The sequence below is a fragment of the Lampetra planeri genome, chromosome 28 (assembly GCF_965212315.1).
Source record: "Lampetra planeri chromosome 28, kcLamPlan1.2.h2, whole genome shotgun sequence".
Taxonomy (NCBI): Eukaryota; Metazoa; Chordata; class Hyperoartia; order Petromyzontiformes; family Petromyzontidae; genus Lampetra; species Lampetra planeri.
In genome coordinates this window covers 3,246,759-3,273,319 of record NC_136134.1, presented here as the reverse complement: position 1 = coordinate 3,273,319, position 26,561 = coordinate 3,246,759, and the positions used below count along the sequence as shown (strand labels likewise).

At 44.1% G+C, this 26,561-nt stretch overlaps 2 protein-coding genes across 2 annotated transcripts in view; both read left to right on the top strand.

Annotated features, from left to right (window-relative positions):
- LOC144728258 (uncharacterized) overlaps window positions 1–26,561 on the top strand; it is a 316,355-nt gene that overhangs the window by 157,467 nt on the left and 132,327 nt on the right. The window lies entirely within an intron of this gene.
- On the top strand, window positions 16,601–26,207 carry LOC144728325 (uncharacterized). Its single transcript, XM_078607679.1, has 7 exons — window positions 16,601–16,672; window positions 18,567–18,742; window positions 19,478–19,646; window positions 19,991–20,176; window positions 22,091–22,140; window positions 24,191–24,303; window positions 24,431–26,207. The coding sequence occupies exons 2-7, from the start codon at window positions 18,571–18,573 to the stop codon at window positions 24,500–24,502; spliced, it is 762 nt and encodes a 253-aa protein (XP_078463805.1). The 5' UTR covers window positions 16,601–16,672; window positions 18,567–18,570; the 3' UTR covers window positions 24,503–26,207.

Sequence of the window (26,561 nt, the reverse complement as noted above, 5' to 3'; positions counted from 1 at the left end):
AATAGTTTCTGTCCACCTAGCTAAGGTGGACACATCCATCACTGAGATAGATGTTATACCTACATGGCAAAAAATATGTAGATTTGTTTAATTATCTGAGACATGTGATTGTAAATCATGAACCCAGAATTGCAGTGGTAGCATATGTGTAATAAACGACTGGACCACGATGTCTGGCTCAGTGTCCTTTATTCGGTTCGTGCTGTACACCCACACGGCTGTCTTTACTCTGTAGCTTCTCCACGGTGCTGACTCCAATGTCGGCCCGATCCACAACAGCAGCTCCGCTGCTGTTTCTCTCACACAGCCCCCCTTGGCTGTACTCGCTGCAACTCCTCTCCCTCCGCAGCTCTGACAGCCTCTTGCTGTCTCTCTCTCTCTCCGCAGCTCCTCCTGGCAGCCACACCGCTGCCTCTAACACGCAGCCCTCTCTCTCTCTCTCTCCGCAGCTCCTCCTGGCAGCCACACCGCTGCCTCTAACACGCAGCCCTTCTGGCTGTCTCCTCTGCAGCTGCACACCACTCCGCAGCTTCCTCTTATCTTCGGGGTTGGCTCCCGATGGCCGTCGGCGCCCCCCCCTCTCCACACTCGCCCGCGTGGCCTCACTCTTTTCGGCTCACACCCCGACTGCCTTCCCCTTCCGGTTTACCCGCTTAAGGACCCGAACCTTCCCCCCACGTCACATGACTCCACCCCCCGTGACGTCACATCCGGAAGGTCGCTTACGCCCGCATTACACCACCCTCCCCCGTAGAAAAATCCCAGCCGACCTCGGCTGACCAATAGCAAATCGTAATGCGGCGAACCTAGCTTCCCCCCCTAAAGGACACTAAGCATACAATGTAACAGCAAGAACAACAACAACAACGCAATTAACATCAACGAACGTACAAAAAGCATGCAATAAATACAACTGTAAGAAAAAAATAACAAGACAACAACAATCAACGAAACGTAAGCGATTTGGAACGTGTGCGGGTCGCCGGCCCGTCCCGGACGGTCGGCGGCCCACTCGCAGAACGGGAACGCGATGAAAGTCGAGGAATGACAGGGGGTAATCCCCCTGTCGCAGCTGGAAGTCCACCGCCGTCCCGTGTCTCTAAAGAGTTAGTCTTGGGCTTGTCCTGTGACCGTGCCCGCAGCTGGGTCGGAAGGGCTGCAGGGCTCGAAGGTCCCGCAGACCTGGCAGGCGTCCTCCGAGCAGGGCCCCTCATCCCCCGCAATGTCACGGCCGGCCTGTCTGGAACAGGTACGACAGGCGCTCTAGCAAGATCAATGGACGCAGGCAGGGGAGAGTCAGCAGCAACAGACCCCGGCAAGGCAACATTGGGGGATGACGCATCATGTAAGGGAGCAACATATGGTTTCAAGCGCGACGTATGCACAACCCAGCGACGAGACCCAATCTGGACGCGTGCTGACTGTGGGTTGGGAACCGCAATGAGGCGTACGGGACCATGCCAGGGTTTGTGCAATTTCGGCGAGGTCCCCGGACGTACCTGTGGACAATGAAGCCAGGCTAGGTCCCCAACCTTCCAAGGGCACTCCCCCTCAGACCGTCGCGCATATCGCTCGTTCCGGGCCTGGGCTTTGGCCGTAGCCACGCGGGCATTCTCCCGCGCCTCCGTGACTCGGCGAACCGTGTCCTGAATGTATTCAGGAAGTGGTTTACGAGGTCCCTTCACCCCAGTTCCCAATTGCACATCCACCGGCGGCACGTTTTCCCGACCATACATAAGGTAAAACGGCGAATATCCTGTAGCCGCATGAGGCGTCATCCTGTACGCCGAAAGCACCCCGGGGATGTGCAGATCCCAATCTGATTGTTGTTCACTCACGGTATGGCAAAGCATGGCAGACAATGTCCTGTTCAGCCGTTCGACCATACCATCCGTCTGCGGATGGTATGGGGATGTCCGTACTTTCTTAGTCCCAAGGCCCGCGCACACTTCCGCCAATAATTTAGAAGAGAAATTCCTGCCCTGGTCCGTGAGGAGTCTCTCAGGCGCCCCCTTATCCATAATATACCCAAACAAAAAGGCGTCGGTAATGGCCGCGGCCGACTGATCGGGCAACGGCCAGGCCATCGGCCAACGGGAGAGGTACTCAACCCCTACCAGCAAATATTTATTACCCCTCGCCGATGGTGGAAAAGGTCCCAATATGTCCAGTGCCACCAATTCATTGACTCGAGACACCTGAATCGACTGGAGAGGCGGCACGTAAGGATGTTTCGGCGGCTTACGTCGTGCACACGCAGGGCACGCGCGCACGTGCCCTACGACATCTGTCGCCATGCCGTGCCAAAAATAATGACGTTGCAACGTCAACAAGGTCTTCTGCACCCCTAAATGTAAGAGAGTGTCACAATGGAGGGTTCTAATCAACTCGAATCGCAAGGACGTTGGTACCACCAGGCGCCAACGTTCCTGGAACCCCTCTCGCCACATAAGCAGACCATCTCGGAGAGCGGTTTGCGGCCCCACAGCCGTACTCGGACTCCCATTGTCCTTAGCAGACCGCTTCCGCAAGGACACCAATGACTCATCCATCATCTGTTCCCGGATCCAGACAGACCGCGGCAGATTCAAAACCCCGTCAGCCGGTCCCGGTTCCATCGGAGTGTCCGACTTCTCGACGGCCAACGTAAGCGGCTGAGGGGGGTTTGGAATCGGCGAACACCTATGCGTCCCCGACTCACATTTACAAGGGGCGCGCCGCGGTAATCTGGAAAGTGCGTCAGCGTTCGCATGGCGCACTCCCTTCCGATGTTGAATTTGGAAGGAAAATTCCTGTAGCGTGTCCAACCAACGTGCCAACTGTCCGGATGGCTGGTCAATTTTAAGGGCATATTGCAAGGCCGCATGATCCGTACGCACAATAAAAGAACGACCGTAGAGGTATGGTCGAAATTGCCGTAGGAAAAAAACAACCGCCAATAGTTCTCTGCGAGTGACACAGTAGCGGGTTTCCGCAGGAGACAAGACTCGGCTACCATACGCCACGACACGCTCTACACCCCCTTTAGACTGTGATAACACCGCCCCAATACCTGTGTCACTCGCGTCCGTATCAAGAATGAATGGGTGATCGAAATCGGGATAATCCAATGTTGGGGCCGTGGCCAATAGATCACGCAGACTCCGAAAGGCCGCCTCCTCCGGCTGTCCCCAAACAAACTTCCGTCCTTTACCCGTAAGGAGATGCAAGGGCCTCGCAATCGTCGCAAAACCCGGCACAAATCTTCGGTAATACGAGGCAAATCCCAAAAACCGCCGAACATCCCCCACGGTGGCCGGAGTCGGCCAATTCCGGACGCACGCCGTCTTTTCCGGATCCGTGGACACTCCCTCAGCACTCACAATGTGCCCCAAATAGCGGACGGACCGTTGCAGTAGGTGACATTTCTTTGGTTTGAATTTCAATTTGGCAGAACGCATCCTCGTGAACACTGTCTCCAGCCGCGTCAAATGTTCATCAAATGTGCGGCTGAAGACAATGATATCGTCCAAATATATAAGACATGTCTCCCACTGCAACCCCGTCAAAACGAGCTCCATCAATCTTTGAAATGTAGCAGGGGCCGCATTCAATCCCATCGGGAGACAGTTGAATTGAAATAACCCCTGCGGCGTACGGAATGCGGTTTTCTCCCGTGAGGACTCGTCAAGGGGAAGCTGCCAAAATCCCGAAGAGAGGTCCAGTGTGGAAAAGAACTTAGCCCCCGACAATGCGTCGAGGGAGTCATCCATACGCGGCAGGGGGTACGCATCTGCCACCGATATCTTATTCAATTTGCGGAAATCAACACAAAATCGCAATTTGCCATCCTTCTTCTTAACCAAGACGACTGGAGCGCCCCATGGGCTGTTAGATGGCGATATAATGTCCGCAGCCAACATGTCTTCCACTGCCCCCCGTACGTGTTCTCGCTCCGCAGGACTCATCCGATGCGAATTTAATCGAATAGGGGCAGCATCGCCCGTCTCAATGTGATGGTAAAGCAACGAAGTGCGGCCCAAATCCAAATCATCGGAGCTGAACACATCGGAATATGTCAACAACAATTTACGCAGCGCACCACGTTGCTCCATGGACAGGGAAGAATTTTCGTCACATAAATGAGCAACCCAACGATCATCCGAACTCCTTGGCTCGGAAACCCCAGCAACAACTCCCCGGCTATGTGGACAATCATGGGTCGCAAACGCCGTAGTGGCATGTGCCACAACCGTACCGGCCGGGACACGGACGTTTTCTCCCCCCGCATTAAGCACCTGTAAAAACGGTAATTTATCCGGCCGGACGATGGTCTGTGCCCCCACTAACGCCAACCCGGTTGTTATCGCGGCGGACGGTGACAACAAGACCCCTACTGCTCCTAGCCGATCAGGCAGGGGCTTCCGATACCGCAAGGGTATAAGCATCTGTGTACCAGGTGGGATGTCCACAGATGCGACGGACAGCGCCTGCACTTGTACGGCCGAAGCAGGTCGCCCCCAGGGCGACGGCAGAAACGAGATTTGACGGCCCCCCGGCAGTTCAATACAATTCTCATTGATTTTGATCAAAATGGGCATCTTAGCCAAAAAATCGGTGCCTAACAAACAAGGAACCGCCAAAGATCTCCATATCAACACAACACCCGAGGCCGACACATCCCCAATAGATATCTTAGCATCCACCTGACCCACGATACCCATGCTACCCCCGTTCGCAGCGACGCACGACCCATAAACCGGACGCACAGCCCCCGGCGGGATGCCCAACAGATGAAAAATGACATCCGAAATAATAGTCGCAGACGCGCCGGAGTCGACCAAAATGCGTACGTCCACCCCTTGTATAGACCCCGGTACAGTGGACGAGCCCGTAGCGGCCGCGACGACTCTCCGTGCCAACTTGCGCCATTGCGTGACCGAGCGACAAGGCCCCGTCGAAGGGCATGCTTTAACCACAACGTTAGGATGGCGCAACGACGGTGATGGGTGAGGTGTAAAGCCTTGCCGAGTGTCTGGTGCGTGCCGACATGCCTGTTTCGGAGGATCTTTAGCCGACTTGACCGGTGCCGAGGCCTCCTGCTGCGGCGGAGCCGGGAAGCGGGCCCAGCAGTCTCTGGCGTAGTGGCCCCTACGCCCGCAGCGGAAACATTCGGCCTCGTTGCGCCGAAGCGCAGGCCTCGCCTCCTGACGGCCCCGTTCTGGTAGCGCCGCGCGCGGTCTCGGCCCGCCGCGTCCCGTCCATGGAGCGGAGGCGGCCGTCAGTTGTTGAGGGCCCCGGTCATCCGGAACATAGACAGCCTGCGCAGGGTTCCACCCCAGCGCATCCCCTTCTTTGACGGGCCCCCCCGTCCACGCCGTCACTTATTTCCAGCGACGGAGGTTGAATTGCGCATCGAGACACTTAGCAGCCGTCCGGGAAGTTAGCTTCTCATGCCCACACACAGGCATGGGGATCCCTAGATCCCGAGACAGCTCCAACATTTTCCCTAATATGAGAGGCTCGAGCAGGTCCTGTGGCGTCTCAGGATAAGCTGCCATGGCCAGCTCCAGCACCGCACCCCTGAACGCCACGGGCGACTCCTCTGGTGCTCGTTGTCGTTGAGCGAATCGCCGATGCGCATCATCTGGTGGCTCATAAGCATCGGCCATTTCTTGAAAAACACCACATAAAGTTGCCTTCTTATCGGTCGTTATGGAACGGAAGAATCGGACAGATTCGTCGTCCAGGAGAGTCGGCAACACCTCCAAAGCCTCCGCATCGGTCCATCTTGCTGTGCGTACCGCCGCCAAGAAGCGGCAGGCGAACGCGCTCCAGTCCCCACCGACGGAAAATTCTTTAACCGTTGTAAGGTGGCGACTCCGACTCCTCTTCCCGCCGTCTTCCAATGGTGGTGGTTGTGATGGCAAATTCAAAATGGCGTCGGCCCGCGGCGTGGCCAAGATGGCGGTTTGGCGCCACGGAGCGCGCAAAATGGCGGCCTCTTGCCGCGTGGGCAATGGCGGCGGCAGGACAGGCAACGTGGCGGCCCGCGGAGCACCAATTGCATCATCCATCGTCCCTGGCGCGACGAGATGGCATAGATGCGCCAGGACGTCCTTAAGTGCCTCCAGTTGTACCGCCATCGCTTGCCATCGTTGATCCGCGTCTGATGATGTCGACGGACCCGCCACCGCGCCAACATCCTCCACTCCCGTTCCCGTGGTCGCCTCAGCCGGGCTCTCCTCCACCACCCCAACAGGATCCGTGGTTGGAGGGAGTTCGTCGTCGTCGGACGAAGAAGCCGATGCAGGCGCCGGATTAACTTTCTTCCTCACTTGTTTCGACATGCCGTTGCACTTCCGACACCAGTGTAATAAACGACTGGACCACGATGTCTGGCTCAGTGTCCTTTATTCGGTTCGTGCTGTACACCCACACGGCTGTCTTTACTCTGTAGCTTCTCCACGGTGCTGACTCCAATGTCGGCCCGATCCACAACAGCAGCTCCGCTGCTGTTTCTCTCACACAGCCCCCCTTGGCTGTACTCGCTGCAACTCCTCTCCCTCCGCAGCTCTGACAGCCTCTTGCTGTCTCTCTCTCTCTCCGCAGCTCCTCCTGGCAGCCACACCGCTGCCTCTAACACGCAGCCCTCTCTCTCTCTCTCTCCGCAGCTCCTCCTGGCAGCCACACCGCTGCCTCTAACACGCAGCCCTTCTGGCTGTCTCCTCTGCAGCTGCACACCACTCCGCAGCTTCCTTTTATCTTCGGGGTTGGCTCCCGATGGCCGTCGGCGCCCCCCCCTCTCCACACTCGCCCGCGTGGCCTCACTCTTTTCCGCTCACACCCCGACTGCCTTCCCCTTCCGGTTTACCCGCTTAAGGACCCGAACCTTCCCCCCACGTCACATGACTCCACCCCCCGTGACGTCACATCCGGAAGGTCGCTTACGCCCGCATTACATATGTAACCAGGTAAGTTGCAAGCCAGTGTTAATGTTCCTTGGTAGTTCAATATCTTTGCATATTAATTAACCGTTCTAGTTATAATTTTCTAGCACTATAATATCGGCGGACTACGGCCACCTTATTCTAGCTCAAGTGGAGGGCTTCTCAGCGCTTCGCGCCTCGCCCATCACCCCCACTGGTGTCCGCTTTTTCCCCCCCAAATGTGTGCAGATACTACTGACTCTATTGTATGTAGAGACTCTTGTATGTAGAGTGTGTAGGCATGTATATGCCTACACACAATACATTTCTTTTTTGGAATCGGGGAGTGCAACATTTTGGGGGGGGGGAGGGGGGTGGTCGACAATTTTTGGAACCCTGTTGGATAAACTGTTTACCCTCACATCTGGGGGGGCGGGGGTCCACTTTAACTTCTGGATTCAGGCCTTCTGAAAGGATCTTATAATTTAGTTGACGGACAAACGGAATGCTATGCTTTTATAATAGATACAACTAGTCCGGGTCTATTGTTTTTGCATATTCATTGAGAGATATTAATATATGGGGGAATTGACAATTTATAAATGAAATATGTTGTTCAAGCTTGACTGATGAGGGCAACTAACATCTTTGGTTTGCACTATCAGGAAGTGTTAACATTCAGTATAAGTGACTAAAGTGTATTCGGTTTAACACGTAGGCTTTCGCGACCAATTTTATTCATAATAAAGTTTTTTGGGTTAGATCGCATAAGTATAAATGTGGCGTAACCCTCCACTACCCGACACAGCCAATTAGTAAGGGATTTGTCACGTAAACAAAATGCCAATTAGTGACTACTTCAGCCCACCGGTGTGCTGGAGAGTAAATCCACAACATTTACAATTTGAGTACGACGTTTTTGCTGGTAATTACATCCAGCATCATGGGGTGATTTGCAGAATTGTGAAGCCATCCACCTGCTTCCAGTCTTAAATAGAGCAAGACGACGTCATCACTGAACCCATCAAATGTATTCATTGTACTGTACATAGGACAACATAACCACATGGTTCCTATTCATTCTCAGTTAACTCCCCAAATACCGGTCCATCTGATTCACAAGTTTATGCTTAACTGTAAATCATGTAATTACTTAACTTGATGTTGTGTTTGACATATGTCCTGTCTGTTTGTATACTAGTTCAATAATCACCCTGCTTGTATTTTTATGTTTCTGTAACTTGATTGTACCTTGAACAGTTTATAAAGGGGATTTGTCCAAGCCAACTTTCAATGCATTTAATTTCCTATTTGTTTATATTTGTGAAGGTATTTTCCACTTTTTCTGAAATACGGTTGTTTTTTTTCTTCTCTAACTCATATTTAGTTGCTTTTACTATAATTTATATTTGCATCATTGCTGTTATTTTTTACGTCATTGCTTTTGGTCATTCCGGTGACCTCGGTCACTCTTGCAAAGTGAGACTCATTCCTGGTCTCTCGAGTTCTCACCTGGTTAAACAAAATCATCTAAAACCCTATTTGTCCGATGCTATGTTGTGTTTTTTTTTATCCTCTCCAGAGAATGTAACTGCCTGCGTGGACATCAACGAGTGCATGCAAACCTCACCGACTGTTTGTGGAGAAGGATCACATTGCTCAAACAGTGATGGTTCATATCAATGCTTGTGTAACCCGGGTTACTATTACAACAACACCCTCAGCAGTTGCTTGGATTTGGATGAGTGCGCTACCAATAAGTCCAACTGCAGTGCCAATTCCATTTGCAAAAACACCGTGGGGTCTGTGGAGTGCCAGTGCATCGCTGGCTATGAGAGTGAGTTATTTTTCTTTCTTTTTCCATTTTTAATGAATAAAGAAAGCTCAACACATTTGTGAATAACACTGCCTTAAAAGGATAAGTTATATACCTCTGCTCTTATGCTCATGGATGGGCCCACATTGGGGGAAACAGCCCTGGTAACGATACATTGAGTGGTATAACTGTAAAGGTGTTATTGGTGTATATCATGTAAAATACGTTATACTGGTAGGAACCTCCTGGTTAAACCAGCCCACAGGGGATTATTGTGTCCGTCCGTCGTGCAGGGAGGGGCTGGGAGGGGAGGGTGGGGAGGGGCTGAGTGAGGAGGGTGGGGCTGGGTGGGGAAGGGCTGGGTGGGGAGGGGCTGGGTGGGGAGGGGCTGGTTGTGGAGGGTGGGAGGGGTGGGGCTGGGTAGGGAGGGGCTGGTCACCCCTTGGTGCCCTTATAAAACTCAACGTTTAACCTACTCACGCCGGCTTGTGCCCGCCCTCACAGTCGGGCATATTTGCGGAATACATTCACGCCGCCGTTGGCCCTGGCCATTAACCGAGCAAGCCAACGTTCCTACCAGCTCCCTCCGCAGAAATGTGTTTGTTATATGCCATGCCCACGTGTTACAACGATTGTTGACATCCCACTAAGTGGTATTCATGTTATCAATCCAAGAGTGATAAAAATGGATTTACACTGAAAAGAGTTTCTGTCCACCTAGCTAAGGTGGACACATCCATCACTGAGATAGATGTTATACCTACATGGCAAAAAATATGTAAATTTGTTTAATTATCTGAGACATGTGATTGTAAATCATGAACCCAGAATTGCAGTGGTAGCATATGTAACCAGGTAAGTTGCAAGCCAGTGTTAATGTTCCTTGGTAGTTCAATATCTTTGCATATTAATTAACCGTTCTAGTTATAATTTTCTAGCACTATAATATCGGCGGACTACGGCCACCTTATTCTAGCTCAAGTGGAGGGCTTCTCAGCGCTTCGCGCCTCACCCATCACCCCCACTGGTGTCCGCTTCTTCCCCCCCAAATGTGTGCAGATACTACTGACTCTATTGTATGTAGAGACTCTATTGTATGTAGAGTGTGTAGGCATGTATATGCCTACACACAATACATTTCTTTTTTGGAATCGGGGAGTGCAACATTTTGGGGGGGGGGGGAGGGGGGTGGTCGACAATTTTTGGAACCCTGTTGGATAAACTGTTTACCCCCACATCTGGGGGGGCGGGGGTCCACTTTAACTTCTGGATTCAGGCCTTCTGAAAGGATCTTATAATTTAGTTGACGGACAAACGGAATGCTGGGCTTTTATAATAGATACAACTAGTCCGGGTCTATTGTTTTTGCATATTCATTGAGAGATATTAATATATGGGGGAATTGACAATTTATAAATGAAATATGTTGTTCAAGCTTGACTGATGAGGGCAACTAACATCTTTGGTTTGCACTATCAGGAAGTGTTAACATTCAGTATAAGTGACTAAAGTGTATTCGGTTTAACACGTAGGCTTTCGCGACCAATTTTATTCATAAAAAGTTTTTTGGGTTAGATCGCATAAGTATAAATGTGGCGTAACCCTCCACTACCCGACACAGCCAATTAGTAAGGGATTTGTCACGTAAACAAAATGCCAATTAGTGACTACTTCAAGCCAAGAGTGATAAAAATAGATTTGCACTTAAAAGTTTGTGCCCACCTAGCCAAGGCGGACACATCCACCATCCAGACAGATGTATATACCTACACGGCAATAAAATATATACTGTAGTATATAAAACCACGACATTTCAGGCAGAGATACTTTGTTCTATGAAAAAGGACCATTGCCTAAAAACGTCGCCCATGATGTCTCTCCTTTTAAGGCGTTGGTATTGACAAATGCGTTGAGGTTTATGTATTTGTCAATGGTCCTTGTTCATCTCTGCGAATGCGGCATCACCCAATTATGATTAATGCACGTATGTTGGTGAACATTTACGACTGATACATGACACTTTTAAATATTGGCTATATACCTAGACCAATTAAGACATGGCTTAAACAGTGAACGAGCATTCCTAATCTTATTATTCATGTATTTGTCAAATTAACATCAGAGTGACGTTATTTTATGGCCAGAACAATTATTCCGACGATAGATAATCACACAATTGGCCAAAATTGGAATAATGCTGTCATATCTGGGGTAGAGAATGCAGCTCTTCCTTCGCAGCACGTGACAAATTAACATAAATCAGTCAGGCGAGTTGACGATCCAGCACTCGCGGATTCACTCCAATCACTCGCGGATTCACTCCAATCACTCGCTCGCTCACCGCTCGCTCACCGGCGATGGTTTACCGTTTCCGTCCACTTCAACCGAACTATTTCGTCTCATCCATGATATGCGTTTCGTGTATTTGACTGCTATACATTTACACGTGACAAGCCACTTCATTGAACTATCATGTGTGGCCAGGTCACTTCTGAAAAAGAGCTGCATCGGTCAGTGGGCCTTACCTGATTAAATAGAAATAGTTTCTATGTTCAACCACTACCACACTGCGGGTCAAACACATTTTTTAAATCACCTTTCTTTCTGCTTCTTCCCTTTCACTGCTTGACTTTCAAATTCCTTACAATCGACTCTTTTATAATAACCGTGCTCAATTAGTGAAACACGTAAACGCTTGTCTATTACAACTTTAATAGTTTTGTTGCGTGGCATGTGGGTCTCTGGGCCTGTGCTCAATCCATTTAATAAACAAAAATGTATCTCATTCCTGCCTTGCTGCGATTGTTTTATTTAAAATATATGCTGTAAACGATGTTGTACATTTATTGATTGTTTAATAATTGGCAATGTTTGGTCCTCACCAGAAAACGGAATCAATTGTGTGGACATTGATGAGTGTAAGGTAAATGGATCGATATGTGGACCTAATGCCACTTGCAGCAACAACTTAGGATCGTACAGTTGCAGTTGTGTTTCGGGATACGAAATGGTGAACAAAATATGCTCGGATATTAATGAGTGTAAAAGTATGACTTGTCCTCAAAACGAAGAATGCTACAACATCCCTGGTACATACAAGTGCAACTGCAGCGATGGTTATAAGCGTAAGTGTTCTGAGTGTGCTCAGTATTGTGAACAATGTTTACTGACACATAGGCTGATGTTACAAATCCACACCTTTTTAGGTGGTATGCACATTTCAAAAGCGCGAGTCATCCCAACTAAGATTTGATTTACACATTTTGGAAGAAAAACCTGACTGAAACGCAATAATTAGATCTATAACTTCACTGTAATGTTTAACTCAGAAAACAGCTGACGTGTTTACAATATTCTACAATTCACAATTGGGTTTACGAGGTTGAGCATGCGAGGGAACGACTACACGAGCTCATGATTTGATTTCAGGAGAAGCACAAGTTGTGGGCTCTTTACTTGAAACGGGCTTTTTTTCTGCTAAGGACAACTTAGAATGTAGACATTTTGAGCTTGAGATAATTGTATGAATCAACAGAGGAGCATTACCAAGAACGAAGATAATTCAAATTAATTAATGAGGTGGGAACAGTAGAGCCAATGCAGATGATCTAGCCGTGTGCCATCATCATTGAAATGGTTAATCAGTAATCCTCACCAATATGAGGGCAATTTTTTGTCCACGTGACTGATAAACATTTTGTTCACTATATGTGTAACTGTTTTGCTTGTGTGTCATTTAACAGGCGATGGACAGGACTGTGTGCCTTTGAATTGCAGTCAGAATGCCTGTATCGCGGGATATTGTAAGAATGGGGGAACATGCTATAATACACCTTTCTGCAACGCCGGTTGCACGTGCCAAGAATCGTACGAGGGTATCGATTGCCAGTATGGAAAAACAACTGTCAACGCAAGCTTTAAAGCAGGTAATTTGCGTTGTACAAATATATCTCGTCGGGGTCCTACGATTCCTCAGGCTTAATTTGTTTAAACATTGAAATGCAATGATTTGAGATGTGACGTGTTCAATGGGTAACGCTTCCGAGTACTTAAATAATTCCAATCATTTAAGGCAAATGTTGAGATGTAAGTTTTCTTTGTGGGCTAATGTGGCTGTTGACCGAGAACGTTAGCTATCGCGGCAAGTTCAGCTCGTAGCTTCCGCTATCAACAAACATGTGAGCCCTCCCTCCTAACTCTGCCACAACTCATTTGTTAACGCTGCGAGCAAGAGTGAAAACACGGGATAATTGCATTTTATTCTCTCACATGGAAGCAATGTAAACATTTATTTAATCAGTCGCATCTAACGTGTAATCTAATTTATATAGTGCCTTGACCAAGGCGCTTTACAGATAATTAAGCACGGTACATATTAATTTAGTGGTGGAAGACGAGGTGAATAAAATAGAATGGGTGAATCTGTGATGCGTGAAATCGGTGAAAGCGAAATTGATGACTGTGATGGATTGAGTGCAATATGGAATGAGTGCAATATTATTGGTTTTAATATACATTGTGAAACCTTAATACAATTTATTTTCCACAACGTCCCATGGAATGTAATTCATCAAATTGTATTCCGCACAGCAGGTGGAACGCAAAATTAATTAAAATGTTTCAATTAAATGCATTTTGCAACACTTATATTATTGTATTGTGATCCCTAAACTGGACGATAGGATGTAATAGTTTTAAATTGCCTGGACAGTAGAACCCCTCTTAACGAGCACCCCAAACGACGGGACCTCCATAGAGCCCAATGTCTAGTGTATAGTAGTGTAATGTATAGTGTAATGTATAGTAGTGTGGTGTTTAGTAGTGTATTGTTTAGTAGTGTAGAGTAGAACCCCTCTTAACGACCACCTCTGTTAACGATTAATCGCTTCACGACGGGCCTCCATAGAGCCAATTATGTAGTGTATAATGTAGTGTATAGTAGTGTAATGTAATATTAGTGCAGTGTATAATAGTGTAGTGCCTCCATAGAGCCCAATGTGTTCGCTTACCGACAAATGTTAACGATGGGCTGTTGTAGATACAGCAAATATTAATTGATACATCGTTCCACTGTATACGCTCGTGACAGGACAGTAATACCTCGATGTATTTCCCCTCTCCCCCCTTTTAACGTCGCTTCGCAAACTACGTCATCACTTTATAATTATTAACACCACCGCCTGATTAGCGTCGCCCAAACCCCCCCACACGCTTACGTCGCGCTGACAGCGTCGCCCACCCCTCTTGCTATCCGTCGCTCCTCGGCTTTCGCCCTCCCGCGGATCGCTTCGATTGACGTCGTTTCGATATTCGTCGCACCGACGTGGCACCGGGGTGTGACTGCACGCGTCAATGAACGAGTGCCCCCCCCACCCACCATGCCCAACAGATCTCCACCCCTGGATATTGCGTGGCACCCCCCTTCCCCACCAACCACTACTCCAGCCCTTTTCCCCACTCCCGGGCACCTTTTCCCAAGCCCAACAACAACAACGAACACCGCCGTTCGCCACTTAAGTGTTGGTGGCGTCACCACGGCGGTTTTGCGCCACGTGAAGTGTCGAAGGCACGCTGGCAAGGAAGGTCACGGAATGGGTATCCCGTGGTGCTATGGGTTGACTGACTGAGATGACTGCGAAACCCACGTGCACCCTTCCATCCCCCCCTTGTGCTGGCCGGCGGGTGGCCTCCAGCCAATGGTTGACAAAGCTGTTCCATTTTTGTATAATCTGATGAATTTTACTTCGTGTTATAATTGAGGGTGGAGCAGGTGGCACATTGCTTAGCGTGCAGCACCAGGAACCCGGTGACACCAAGTTCCAATTCCCGTCCACGGCTAACATTGGCCACTGATAGGACCAATTGTGTCCTCTGCTTCACAAACCCGCATTGACCAGTGTGGTGGTGGTGAGGTATCGTCGAAAAACCCCCATGAGTGATATTACATGGCGAGGCCTTTATTCAATTGTTGATTGAAAACAGCTGGATAAAAAAAAGATACATTACTCGAATACACGCGTGTTATATTAACTCGAAAAGTTGCTTTATCCAATGAATTGAATGTATCCCAAACATCACGAACAATAGTCAAGTATGGTATATAAGTATAACACTCATTTACGTTTTACAGGTACTCCAAAATTGAAAGTCTTCATGGGACTTAACTACAGCATTTCATCAACACCCACAGATCAAATTGCTAATTATGTCTCAAATCACGTAAGTGAATGGTGTAAATAATTTTAATTTCAAATGTTTCTGAAACAGTATTAATGTTACGTGTTTGTGTTCTGTGCGATAACTTAAATATAACATGTTACCGAAACAATTAGTTATTTCATTTTTTAGAATTGACAAATATATTGTGAATTTGTAAATGATTAAGTATGGACAGCCTATGTGAGTCTATCGTTATAAATGTTTGTTATCATCAGCCATGATAACGTCACTGCTGGATGGTCTTGCGATTCTGCGCACAGGCTAATTTCATTACGTCCATTCCAGCAGCGCGTCCTGCCAAAGTCCGCCTACATTGTCTAAACAGTCAATATGATGGTCTCTAACTTGCATATGTTGACTTCACGTTGTCCCTTTTTCTATCCATCAGTTCTTAGCATGCAGCTCACCATGCTTCTTTGAGAACTTTTGTGCTTTTTGTTCCATATTCTTTGGAAATGTCACTTTTTTTATTACGTGACTTTAATATAATTAACTTGCCCGGTTACAATCAACAATTGTTGATAATAGTTTTTTTACCCTTTTATCTGGCAACAAAACTGACACCTTTTTTTACATGGAGTCATGTTTGCATTGACCACAATGCCTGCAGTCGGAATGCAAACAAAAAACATAACTCTGATGATGTATGCACTGTCCTTGAAATTGATTGGTCCACACCTGAGACAGCTTTCCTTAGAGCCTGGTCTCACATGGTGTTGGACCAGATGACGCCAAAAGGCGCACAACTCAAAGACAATGCACCATCAGAGTATGAGAGCTCGGGGTAAGCATTTACACCATTGGAACCTCATTTGCCCGTAGAAAAATATGATAATTGGTTTTTTACCCTTTTATCTGGCAAATGAGGTTCCAATGGTGTAAATGCTTACCCCGAGCTCTCATACTCTGATGGTGCATTGTCTTTGAGTTGTGCGCCTTTTGGCGTCTTCTGGTCCAACACCATGTGAGACTAGGCTCTAAGGAAAGCTGTCTCGGGTGTGGACCAATCAATTTCAAGGACAGTGCATACATCATCAGAGTTATATTTTTAGTTTGCATTCCGACTGCAGGTATTGTGATCAATGCAAACATGACTCCTTGTAAAAAAAAGGTGTCAGTTTCGTTGCCAGATAAAAGGGTAAAAAACCAATTATCATATTTTGCTACTGGCAAATGAGGTTCCAATGGTGGGAACAATTGTTGACTCAAAGGTAATGACGTGCCCTGGTAGTAATATTGTGAGTAGATATCTGAGTAAACTGAAAACAAATGGTTGTTTATTTATCATGAAGTAAGTTGTCTGTTCATTAATACCATTAAATATACAATTGAAGATTCATATTCTTGGTTCTTTCGGTAAAGTCACGTAGAAGGGAAATAATAAAATAGTAATCATCATCAGGTGTTAAATTTACACCTGATGATGATTGCTTGTGTTGCAGTCGAAACGTTGTGAGACTTTAATTGTTTTATATTATTTTATTATTTCCCTTCTACGTGACTTTACCGAAAGAACCAAGAATATGAATCTCTGCAGTCACGAAAGCTTTAAATCAAAATTGAAGATTTGTGAAGGATATTGAGAAATTTTGACATTGTAATGTAGTGCACTTGTTTATTAATTGACATTTCTCATTCATCGTTATGTTGCTTTTTTTCTACAGATTGAAAGTAAACTGAAAAGTCTGCGTTACTACATATACTATTATAACAACAACATTACAAATAGGTTGGTTTTGCAAACAAATATCAGTCGCAGCCATCAAAGTTTTCCACATTTGAATACTGTACAATGTTAAGAAATAAAGAACATGTAATGTTTCATTTGTGTGACATTTGTACAGCTTGTGTATTTTGTGGTGATTTTAGCAAATCATTGTCAAATATTTATCAGGTTATTTATTTAGCCTCACCGGAGTCTAATGACTCTATTTCAGGAGGGTCCTGCCAAGTTTTCGCAGTCGGGGCGATAATTGCTATGCACGTTCCAATCGAGTAATTTTTGGGTATTTTTTTAAAATGTGAACCGTGACACCGGTACACAATGGCCTACTCTTGCAAAGACTGTCACGATAATGTTAACATCCACTGTGAAGCAGATGGCGCATATATATACGTTTACGGGTAATACACCCGCAACCCACGGTATTAACCAGGGCGGCCACTAGATTTGAACTGTGAACCTCCAAAACAAGTGGCAAACATACTACCACAAGGCTATGTTGCCATCCTTCAGCGTTTAGTAGATCCGCCACTATAAATGCATGTTTCCATTAATTTGTTCTCGAAATGTTAAAATATGCTCGGACTGATTAATTTATTAAATCTATTTGACTAATCACTTGAATATATACATGCAGTACTCTGTCAACGCATACATCTAAATTCGTGCTCATGATAACATTCACAAAGCTATTCTTTAAAAAGTGGAATTGACAGTGACGTGGCATAGCGTCGGCATATTCACCGCTTGTTGCAGAGGTTCATGGTTCGAATCCAGCGGCCTCCCTGGATTATTAACTGTCGGTGAAATAACCACGCTAATGCCATGCACCGTCTGCTTCACAGTGGATGTGAAAGATCCCCCTGACATCATTCGTAAAAGTAGGCCATCGTGTGCCAATGTCAGGGTCCCAAAGTCACTAAATTCGAAAATTACACCACAAACTACTCAATTGGGATGTATACGTAGCAATCACTGCTCCCTACCGCCTGTTTGGAGGTCAGGTGCTGCAGTCATATTGTTCCCACAAGGACACCTGCTATTGGGGTGGGGGGGTATCCTTTGAAATGTTTGAGATGAGATGTAAAGCCCTCTGAGACTGCTCTCCCCGCGTATAGGGTACTCTATCGCACACAAATCACCGTCATCGTATTACTGTACTGTACTTCAAAAATAATGGGAACAACCTAAGGATGATGAGCGGTAGAAGAGCTGTTACATTTGAACTCCTTTGGCAGAAACAAGATGTACTGGGTCGTGGAGACTGGAGGGAGACGTGTTTGGAAATGGAGGTTTTAATTAGGAATGCTAGGGTCTCTAGAGGATATTTTTTTTAAAGATGGGAGTAACATCAGCCATCTTGAGATTTTAGGGGAAGGTACTGAAAGAGACAGAGGAATTGACAAAACTGGTGATATAGGGGGCCAAAGTAGGTGGACACTGAGGGATGAGTTTGGTGGGCAGGGAATCAAGGATGCAAATAACTTGTACGTTGAAGATGATTGTCGTTATATTATTTTTTATTGAGTGATGTTATAGGTAGGGACAGGACAGACAATAGGAGAAGCAGAAGGATATTCCTTATTTTCTTGACTTTTTCAGAGAAAGAGGTAATGTTTGTCATGCTTAGCTGACAGAGCAGTGGAAAAATCTGGGCATCGGGACACCGGTGGGAGTTTACAGCATTGAGAAGGGATTTAGAATTTCCTGCACCATTTGCGATCAGAGCAGAATAGAAGTCTGATTTCAATCCCACCAGCTCTGACTGTTAATATTTGCTTTGAGCCTTCCAACTGAAGGTAATTCATCTAAATCAAATTGATGCAGTTCAGCATTTATTTTACGTATATTTGATGATGATTTTGTTAACATTTGTGATTTTTTTTTACGTGTATTTCAGCCGCATGGATAATAACGTTTTTATTGTGGAGACCTATGCTCAGTTTAACTACACAACGGAGAGTGCTGTGTATAACTATTATAAAAACGATCTGAAGAAGGATATTGAAACAAAATTCACCACCAACACGCGAGCAGTGGATTTCATGGCTTTCGTCAATTTAACAACGGAACAACGTAAGACTAGAAACATTCCTCAATGATATTACTAGCTTAATACTGTGTGAAAAATACTTGGTAATGCAACATCTATCCCGCGTACACAGCACAATTTGGGTGAATGTGTCTAAGTCTATAAATGTGATTTTATGGATTAACAGCATTATTCAACAGTAAATTATGGATCTTGACTTAAAGCTTGCGTGACTTAAAGCTTTTTGGAGATTTTTTTTTTATTTACAGCACAAAATCTCAAGTAAATAAATGCATAATGCATCATTTACTAGTAGACATCGTTTAAATTAGGGTTACAATTGTTCTCATAATTCAAATGTAAAAATGTACTCCTGACATTGGTTACATGGGAAGTAACACATGTTTAAGGCATCTATATCTCCAAGCTTCTCATTGTACAGTTGACAAATCCCTGTATTCCTCAAACTAAACAAAGCATTTTAAGTTCTATTAACTTATTTTCTGATTGTAATATATATGGTTCCTCAATATGGTTTGCACACAATTCTTTTGCAGTAATATGCACATGCACATAAAACTCCGCTAAATTGTGTAAGCGTTTGCTCACGAATAGAATGCATGGCTTTTACATCCATTGAGTGGCACGCATAGATATTCATATACACGATTCGTACAGAATAACTGCACAGTAATTAATTTATAATGGTAATACAATACAATAACTGTTAGTGAAATCAACGTGTTAATGTTCATAATAAAATTTTGGTGTAATTTCAGTTTCACTGGATGAATTAAAACAATACATAGACTGTTCCACAACTATGCCCAAGTACGTACCAAAATGGATAGATGATAAAGGCTTTGTGTGCCAGTCCCTTTGCATCACCGAAATCTACTGCAAGAACGGAGGGGAATGTCAGCACACATCAAACGGGCCAGTGTGCACGTAAGTGCTCCATTGCGGTCGCAAACCACCAAGCACTGTGTTTATGCCAACACTTTTTGACGGATTTCGCGCATTTCTGTTTCAACATTTGTTGTGTGGAAGTCAGAATTGATCATAATCTGTGCATTATTGATTGTCTGTGTTAGCATACAATAATAATAGGAGTAATGATGAAATGCTCCCTGACAGATATAGGCAGCACAATATTGGAAAAAAAACATGTGTTTTTGTTAATCTGCACCTCCGATTAGCACGGTTGACTACGTACAGTGCGAAATAAGTTCAACATACATACATGCAGGTTGTGGCCAGGTATTTAATAATCGATTATTTTTTTTTTCTAGATGCGGCACGAATGGAATATACCATTCCGATGGAGATCAATGTCAGCACCTCACTGTGACGTCTCCAGCCTTCTTTGGCATTTTGTTTGGTAGCCTTGGTGGAATGTTATTACTGGGAATAGGCATCTATGCATTCTGGAGATACAAGTCTGGGAGAACCTATTCGCTGTTTGGTAACAAGGGCAGGTATGTAATATATATCTTCATACACTTTAAGAAATATATATTTTAAAATATTATGCATTAAAGTTGGGCACCATCTCGACTTGTCTGTACCTGGGGCTTGTAACTCAAGTTATCGATTTAATGGAATTACTAGTTTAGTGTTTGAGGATAGTTTTTACATCTTGAAAATATTATTTGCCAATAATTGTTTTAGCAATAGTTGATTTGAACATTGTACCATGTTGTATTTATCTGGGGGGGATGGCAGGGGATGGCGGTGGCATCGTGGTTACCGCACTGCGTTATGAACCCAGTGGCAGTGATATCTGAAGCAGTTTTTGTCCCCACACCTTCACCAACCTGCACTAACCAACATGGCGAAGTATGATTAAACACTTCCATGACAAACATGGCATAGGGAGGTCTTCATCCTGCAGTAGACGGACAGAGAATTATACATTATTTCACGATCGTATTATTTATACACGGTTTAATACTGTATACAGCTCCTGGTGGATTCTGTTTGTGGTTTTGATTGTATACAACTCAGGAATTTACATCCCCATTTATAAAAATCTCAATTACACAGATTTAATTATGGCCAATTATGACTTTCAACAAAATTATTCGTTGAAGGCTTCAACAAATTAAACGGGCAATTTGTTCGTGACACTATGAAAAATGGAGACATACGAGATCGTCTACAGTCATATCTTCTACTTGTAAAACGGTGGCAGGGGTGGCCCAGTAGTAACGCCCGTGCCATGCAGCAGGAAGGACCTGGGTTCATTCACTTATTCGGGCGCCTTTCTTTGTGGGGTTTGTGTGTTCTCTCCCCCTGTTTCTGCCTGGGTTTCCTCTGACTTCTTCAGTTCGTTGTCAAAGCTAAAACACACCGCACACAATGTCACTGGCGTTGGCCAAATAACCCAACTTAGCAGACTTGGTGTGGCTTTCTTGTTTAAAAGTGGAAAAAATGAACACAAATCCCCACTGTATCACGATGTGGTAAGGTGACATTCCTGTGCAGTCAGGCAAACAGTTACACGGTGAGAGAGAAAAACAAATCCATTACTATATGTTTTCCGTTCTTAAAATAAAACATCACTTTGGCAAAGGGTTAAACAATCATACATTTTTAATAAACTAGCATCCACAGTCAATAAAGGCCACCCATTGCTTTCGCCGACCCACGTGGTTCCGCGATCCCAAAAATGGGTTTCACCCTTGCACGAGCAGATCTCAGTGCTCACTCTTTCCGTCGACGTTCTCGGCCATGGCTGACATTAACATCGCCAGCCTCCATCCTCTGGCCGTTGTCCTTTCTTAGCAGTGTGTCCTGCCAAAGCTCACTTTACCTTTTTTTTTTACAATCGATACAATGTCTCCAATTTGTGTTTATTCCACTGATCATTGTGCTCCTTTTCCTATCTCTGAGCGTAACTCCCAAGTATGCTTCTTTGTGCACTCGTCAGATTATCGTTCTACATTTTCTTTGTTATTGACTGTCCTTCTGATCCATACATCATAGCCGGTAATATGCACGGATATATCTTCCGAGTGACATACGAAATAATGTTGCGTTGTAGGAGGTACACTGTAAAGAAGTGATACTGTAAAAAAAATACTTTATTTTGTTCTTTAACTTGATGTTGATATGCAAACAAAAAAGTCGTTGCCATGCCATTTTCACATTTTTGTTGTTGTAAATAACACCTAACCATTCCTGATGAATAACCAGTGATAACCCTACCTTTCATTACTCTGACTCCTGAATCATCCCAGCCACATCTGGGTTGATCACGGATGTCTGCTTCAACTGATAATCCACACGTCTCATCACTGTTTCAAATTGGATACTGTGGTAACTTGCTATTGCTCGAAAAGCTTTTGATTGGAAACAAGATTTCTTAATTGCTCTTTTGTATTGTACAGTTACCCTGGCAGTCATCAAGGAGGTGTGTCAGCCTATGACAATTACTCACGTAAGTAAATACCAGATTTGTTGATGCATCGCGTAAACTAATACGTAGTATTTTTACTTTAAAGAAAAAGCAAAACGTATATTTTGAAATCTCAGTTTAACACGCTTTCGCGACCAATATTATCCATAATAGAGATGTTTGGGTTCGATCGTGTAAATATGCAATCTCAATTAATTGAAATCTCAATTAAAAACTACAGTCTGTAATATATATTCATTATAATGTAATCTCTTGCTTGGTAACCAATGATAAAATGTAACTTTAATGTCTAGCGGCATAAATCGAGTGTATGGAAACTGTGCAATTCTATAATGGTTGTCAACATTTCCATTTAGAAGTTAACCGGTATTTATTGTACAAGAATAAATGGTATGATGAGTGTTCCTACAGGTGTTATTATCACCTATGACTCTGGTATGCAATGCATTTGCTTACATTCACTATTGCCATACGCATAGTGAGGGGCAACAAGGAAGGATGGTGTTTGCCCAAGTCTGTAGACCTGTTGTTGTTGCTTCATGGAATATTTGGACTAAATATAACGCATAGGTTAGAAGAGGTTACATATTTTCATGAGAATTACCTCAGTGTAACTTAAAGCAGTATATCGTTCCGAATGATCGTTGTCTCGGTTTTGTTTGCAATCGTTTAAAATGTGCCCTTTGCATCTTAAGACTTGACATAAACGTTTGTGTTCTATGTTAATAGCCAAAAAGTATCTCCAGAACTGATTCATCTACAGTGATCCCTCGTTTATCGCGGTTAATGGGGACCGGAACCCCTCGCGATAGGTGAAAATCCGCGAAGTAGGATTGGCCCCCTAGGAATTTCCGTATACAGTATGTGTGTGTGGGTACCAGAATGTTTAAAATATGTATATGTATACTTTATATATATTTTACTTAAATCTATTTAATTATAAAACCTTAATATTATACATTCACTCTCTCTCTCATACGATACGTATTATGGTGTTCTACACTCACCAATGACAGTAGTATCTTGAGACTTGACTCCAGTAATGACGACGACGACGATGACAATGACAATGACGACGATGACAGACCTGTGCAGTTCGATGAATGTGATGATGAATGATGATGATGATGGTGTTACTGCACAGGTATAATGAGGCCTTTAAATAAGTTCGAAAAATCCGCGATGCACTGAGGCCGCGAAACTTGAACCGCGAAGTGGCGAGGGATTACTGTACTCCTTTAGCAAAACTTGAGGCTTACGAGCCTAAATATTCAACCAAATTTGCACTTCAGTAACTTTCTATGTTGGGTTCCTGCAGCCTTTTCACGTCTAATATTACTAAGCAATGTGCATGAATAGTAAGTGCCAAAGTACACAGGTACGTTTGAATGTAGCACAGAACAGGTATAAGAAGGAAACTTGACGCTAAGAGACGAGCACGCACACTTAGTAAACCCTTAGTAGTCGCAGGGATACGTTCCTGGAGAACGGCACTATTTTAAAATACGTGAATGATAATACTTTAAGCTGGACATACGGTTTGGGGGCGTGATATGCATTACGTTTAAACAAACACATAAACTCTATATATTAATGACTACATATATTGCGTGATATTATTGTGTTATTTAACTTACATTTAATAATGATGAATGTACACATATTTAAAAGTAAAAATATCAACGAATGAATAAATTAATAGTGCACTGTATTATTGAAATGCAGAGTGAGAGAGCCGGGTGTGCAAATAAGGGGAAGGTTATCCCAGGTTACTGTATCATAAGAAAAAGGTAACACAAACATAACTTCTTTCTTCCTTGACAGTGCATAGTTGTTGATAATAATTAATAAACAAAAACTCAGTAAAGGAATTGGTTGGGAGTCTCACTTAGGGGACCCTCTATTAAAATAAATATTCTGACTCAATTGAACATTTCTGCATGAAGGATAGTATCACAATTGACAGGTGACAAAAGTTGGGTTTAACTACTTAACCGTTATTAAGTCTAAAGCTCTACTATCTCTCTGCACCGAATTAAGAAATAAATATGCATTCTGTGTGTATTCACAGGGGAAGGAGCGATTAAAGGAACACATGCAGCAGAAACAGAGGTTTATGGTGTAAAATCCGATTTGGCTTTCACTTCATGGCGCCCCGTAATTCATGACATCAACACCACCGAGGTAAGTGCAAATGCTCTACCGCAAATCTTATTTAAAGGTGTCCAATATGAGTTGTTTTTTGTGGATTTTTTACGTACTTTATATAAACAGCGCAACTCTGTAACTCGTTCGTCGCTTATATTTGCAGGTATCGATTCAACGACCGTCGGTTTTAAAAGGGCGTTTTGATTCGGAACAAGCCTACCATGACCTGGAATAAGCGAACGAGTGAAGGAGACGGAAACAAAATGCCACTGACGTCCATGAAGCATCCGAGTTAATCTACACAACTTCTGCCTAATTGCTGCGGTTGCGTTGAAATTATAATGCTATAATTATACAAATATTTTTATTCCTAAATTTAAATGTTATATAAGTGATGGTATTGTTTTTGTAATTAATTCGATACTTTGAGAATCTAAGCTATATTATCTTAAATAAGTATTCTTTGGGTCTTTCGATAAAGTCACGGAGATAGGTTAAAAGAAAATAACAATCTTAAATAACAATTATCTTAATTAAGTATTATCATTTATGGGTTGACTGATTTGACGGTTTTGTGAAGTGCAATTTGAGATTTTAAAATACAAGCATAACTTCATGCATTACATTACTTATGTGCCTTTATGATGTATGTTTACATCCCTGTTTCCAAGCTTTGTTTATAATTCTGTTGGTTTATTTTTCCACCTTATTCGCATGAAAACGTCTGAATTTAATTGAAAACGCTCATTTTTAAAAATGTGTTGTGATAGCACTTTGAAATCTCATGCACTATATTTCAGATGTTTTTTTCAGTTTGCAAACTTCAAACCAAATTCATGACAATGTATGGATTATTTTGCAACAGCAGAATTAGAAAACTTTGCTTAGAATGTCAGTGTGATCTTGAAAAATAGCATCCTATGTTAAATGAATGTAGCCCTTGAAAAAAATGCATATCTTTACAAGTATTTATATGTGGGAATACCTTATGTTTAAAGAGGTTGTTATCTGAATGTATTAACTCATATTTTATCGCATTTAATGAATGTACGTTGTATCCATATTTATGAAATATTGCCTACAAAGAACATGCCAGCGCTTGCAGACGCTATTGATTGCAACTCATGGAAGTATTGCTGGTTCATAATATTGCTTGTTACAGTTAAAATAACACGACATAACCTGCCACTGTTGAGCACAACCTCAGGAAAACTAAATAATAGAATGCACACAAGAGGATTAAATGATCAACATTAATTTACTTTGTAGATTTCATGATTCTTAGTCAGGGGTATTTTAACGTTTGCAAAACAGACTACGATAAGTAATTGCAGTAAATAGATGCAAATGTACACCAGACAAATCTGTGAAACAAACGAGAATGCTACGCAGGGAGCCGCTGACAAAATGGAAGACGACATTACTGTGTTGCATTTATTTGGGGGAGCAGTGGTGCATTGGTTAGCATACCGGCTATGAACCCAGCAACCTGAATTTGAATCTCAACCATTGCTAACATCGGTGGCAAGCGATATCTGGGCTGGTCATGGATCCTCCCCCCAGCCTTCACCAACCCAGCATGGTGAAGAATAACCAGCATAGTGAAGTGTATATCTAATAACTCCCATGACTCACTGCATGAGGAGGCCTTAATGGTGGGAAAAATTGATAAGGCCCAATCATATTGACATACATGTGAGAAGCCACTACCCTGGATAGGTAATAGCATCTGTTGAATCAAATTTAAATTACCTAGCAGAGAAAATGTGGATTGTAGCAGGTCTGCCTTCCACATTTTTATCACTGCAATACCGCTGTGCAGTCTCTTATGATCAAGGGTAATGCTGTTTTAATCGCAATAATATTTAAGAATAAAATGTGATTCAAATGAATTGTATGTTTTTTGTTAAACCTGCTTCAAATTAAATGTTAACCATCTATTTTCGTTTTTTTCACTGAGTGTTTTTTTCGGCATGGTCTACGACAATTCACTTCATGTGCTGGAAGATTTCTGCAGGAGTAAAAAGTCAGACGTGCCGAATAATTGGGAAAACGTACGCAAGGGTGCAATAAGATTTTCACTCTTAACTGCAATAACCTGATCCATGCCATGGTTACATTTTGTTCCACTAACATGCAGAATTTATGTCCATAAAATGCTGGAAGCGACACTACGTATCATAAAAATCACATTGGTCAATAACACTGTGGCCTTAAAAGGAAAATATAAAATAGGCACCTTTCTGGCATTGTCCCTTATTTTTTGTACCATAAAGGGTCATTGCCCAAAACAT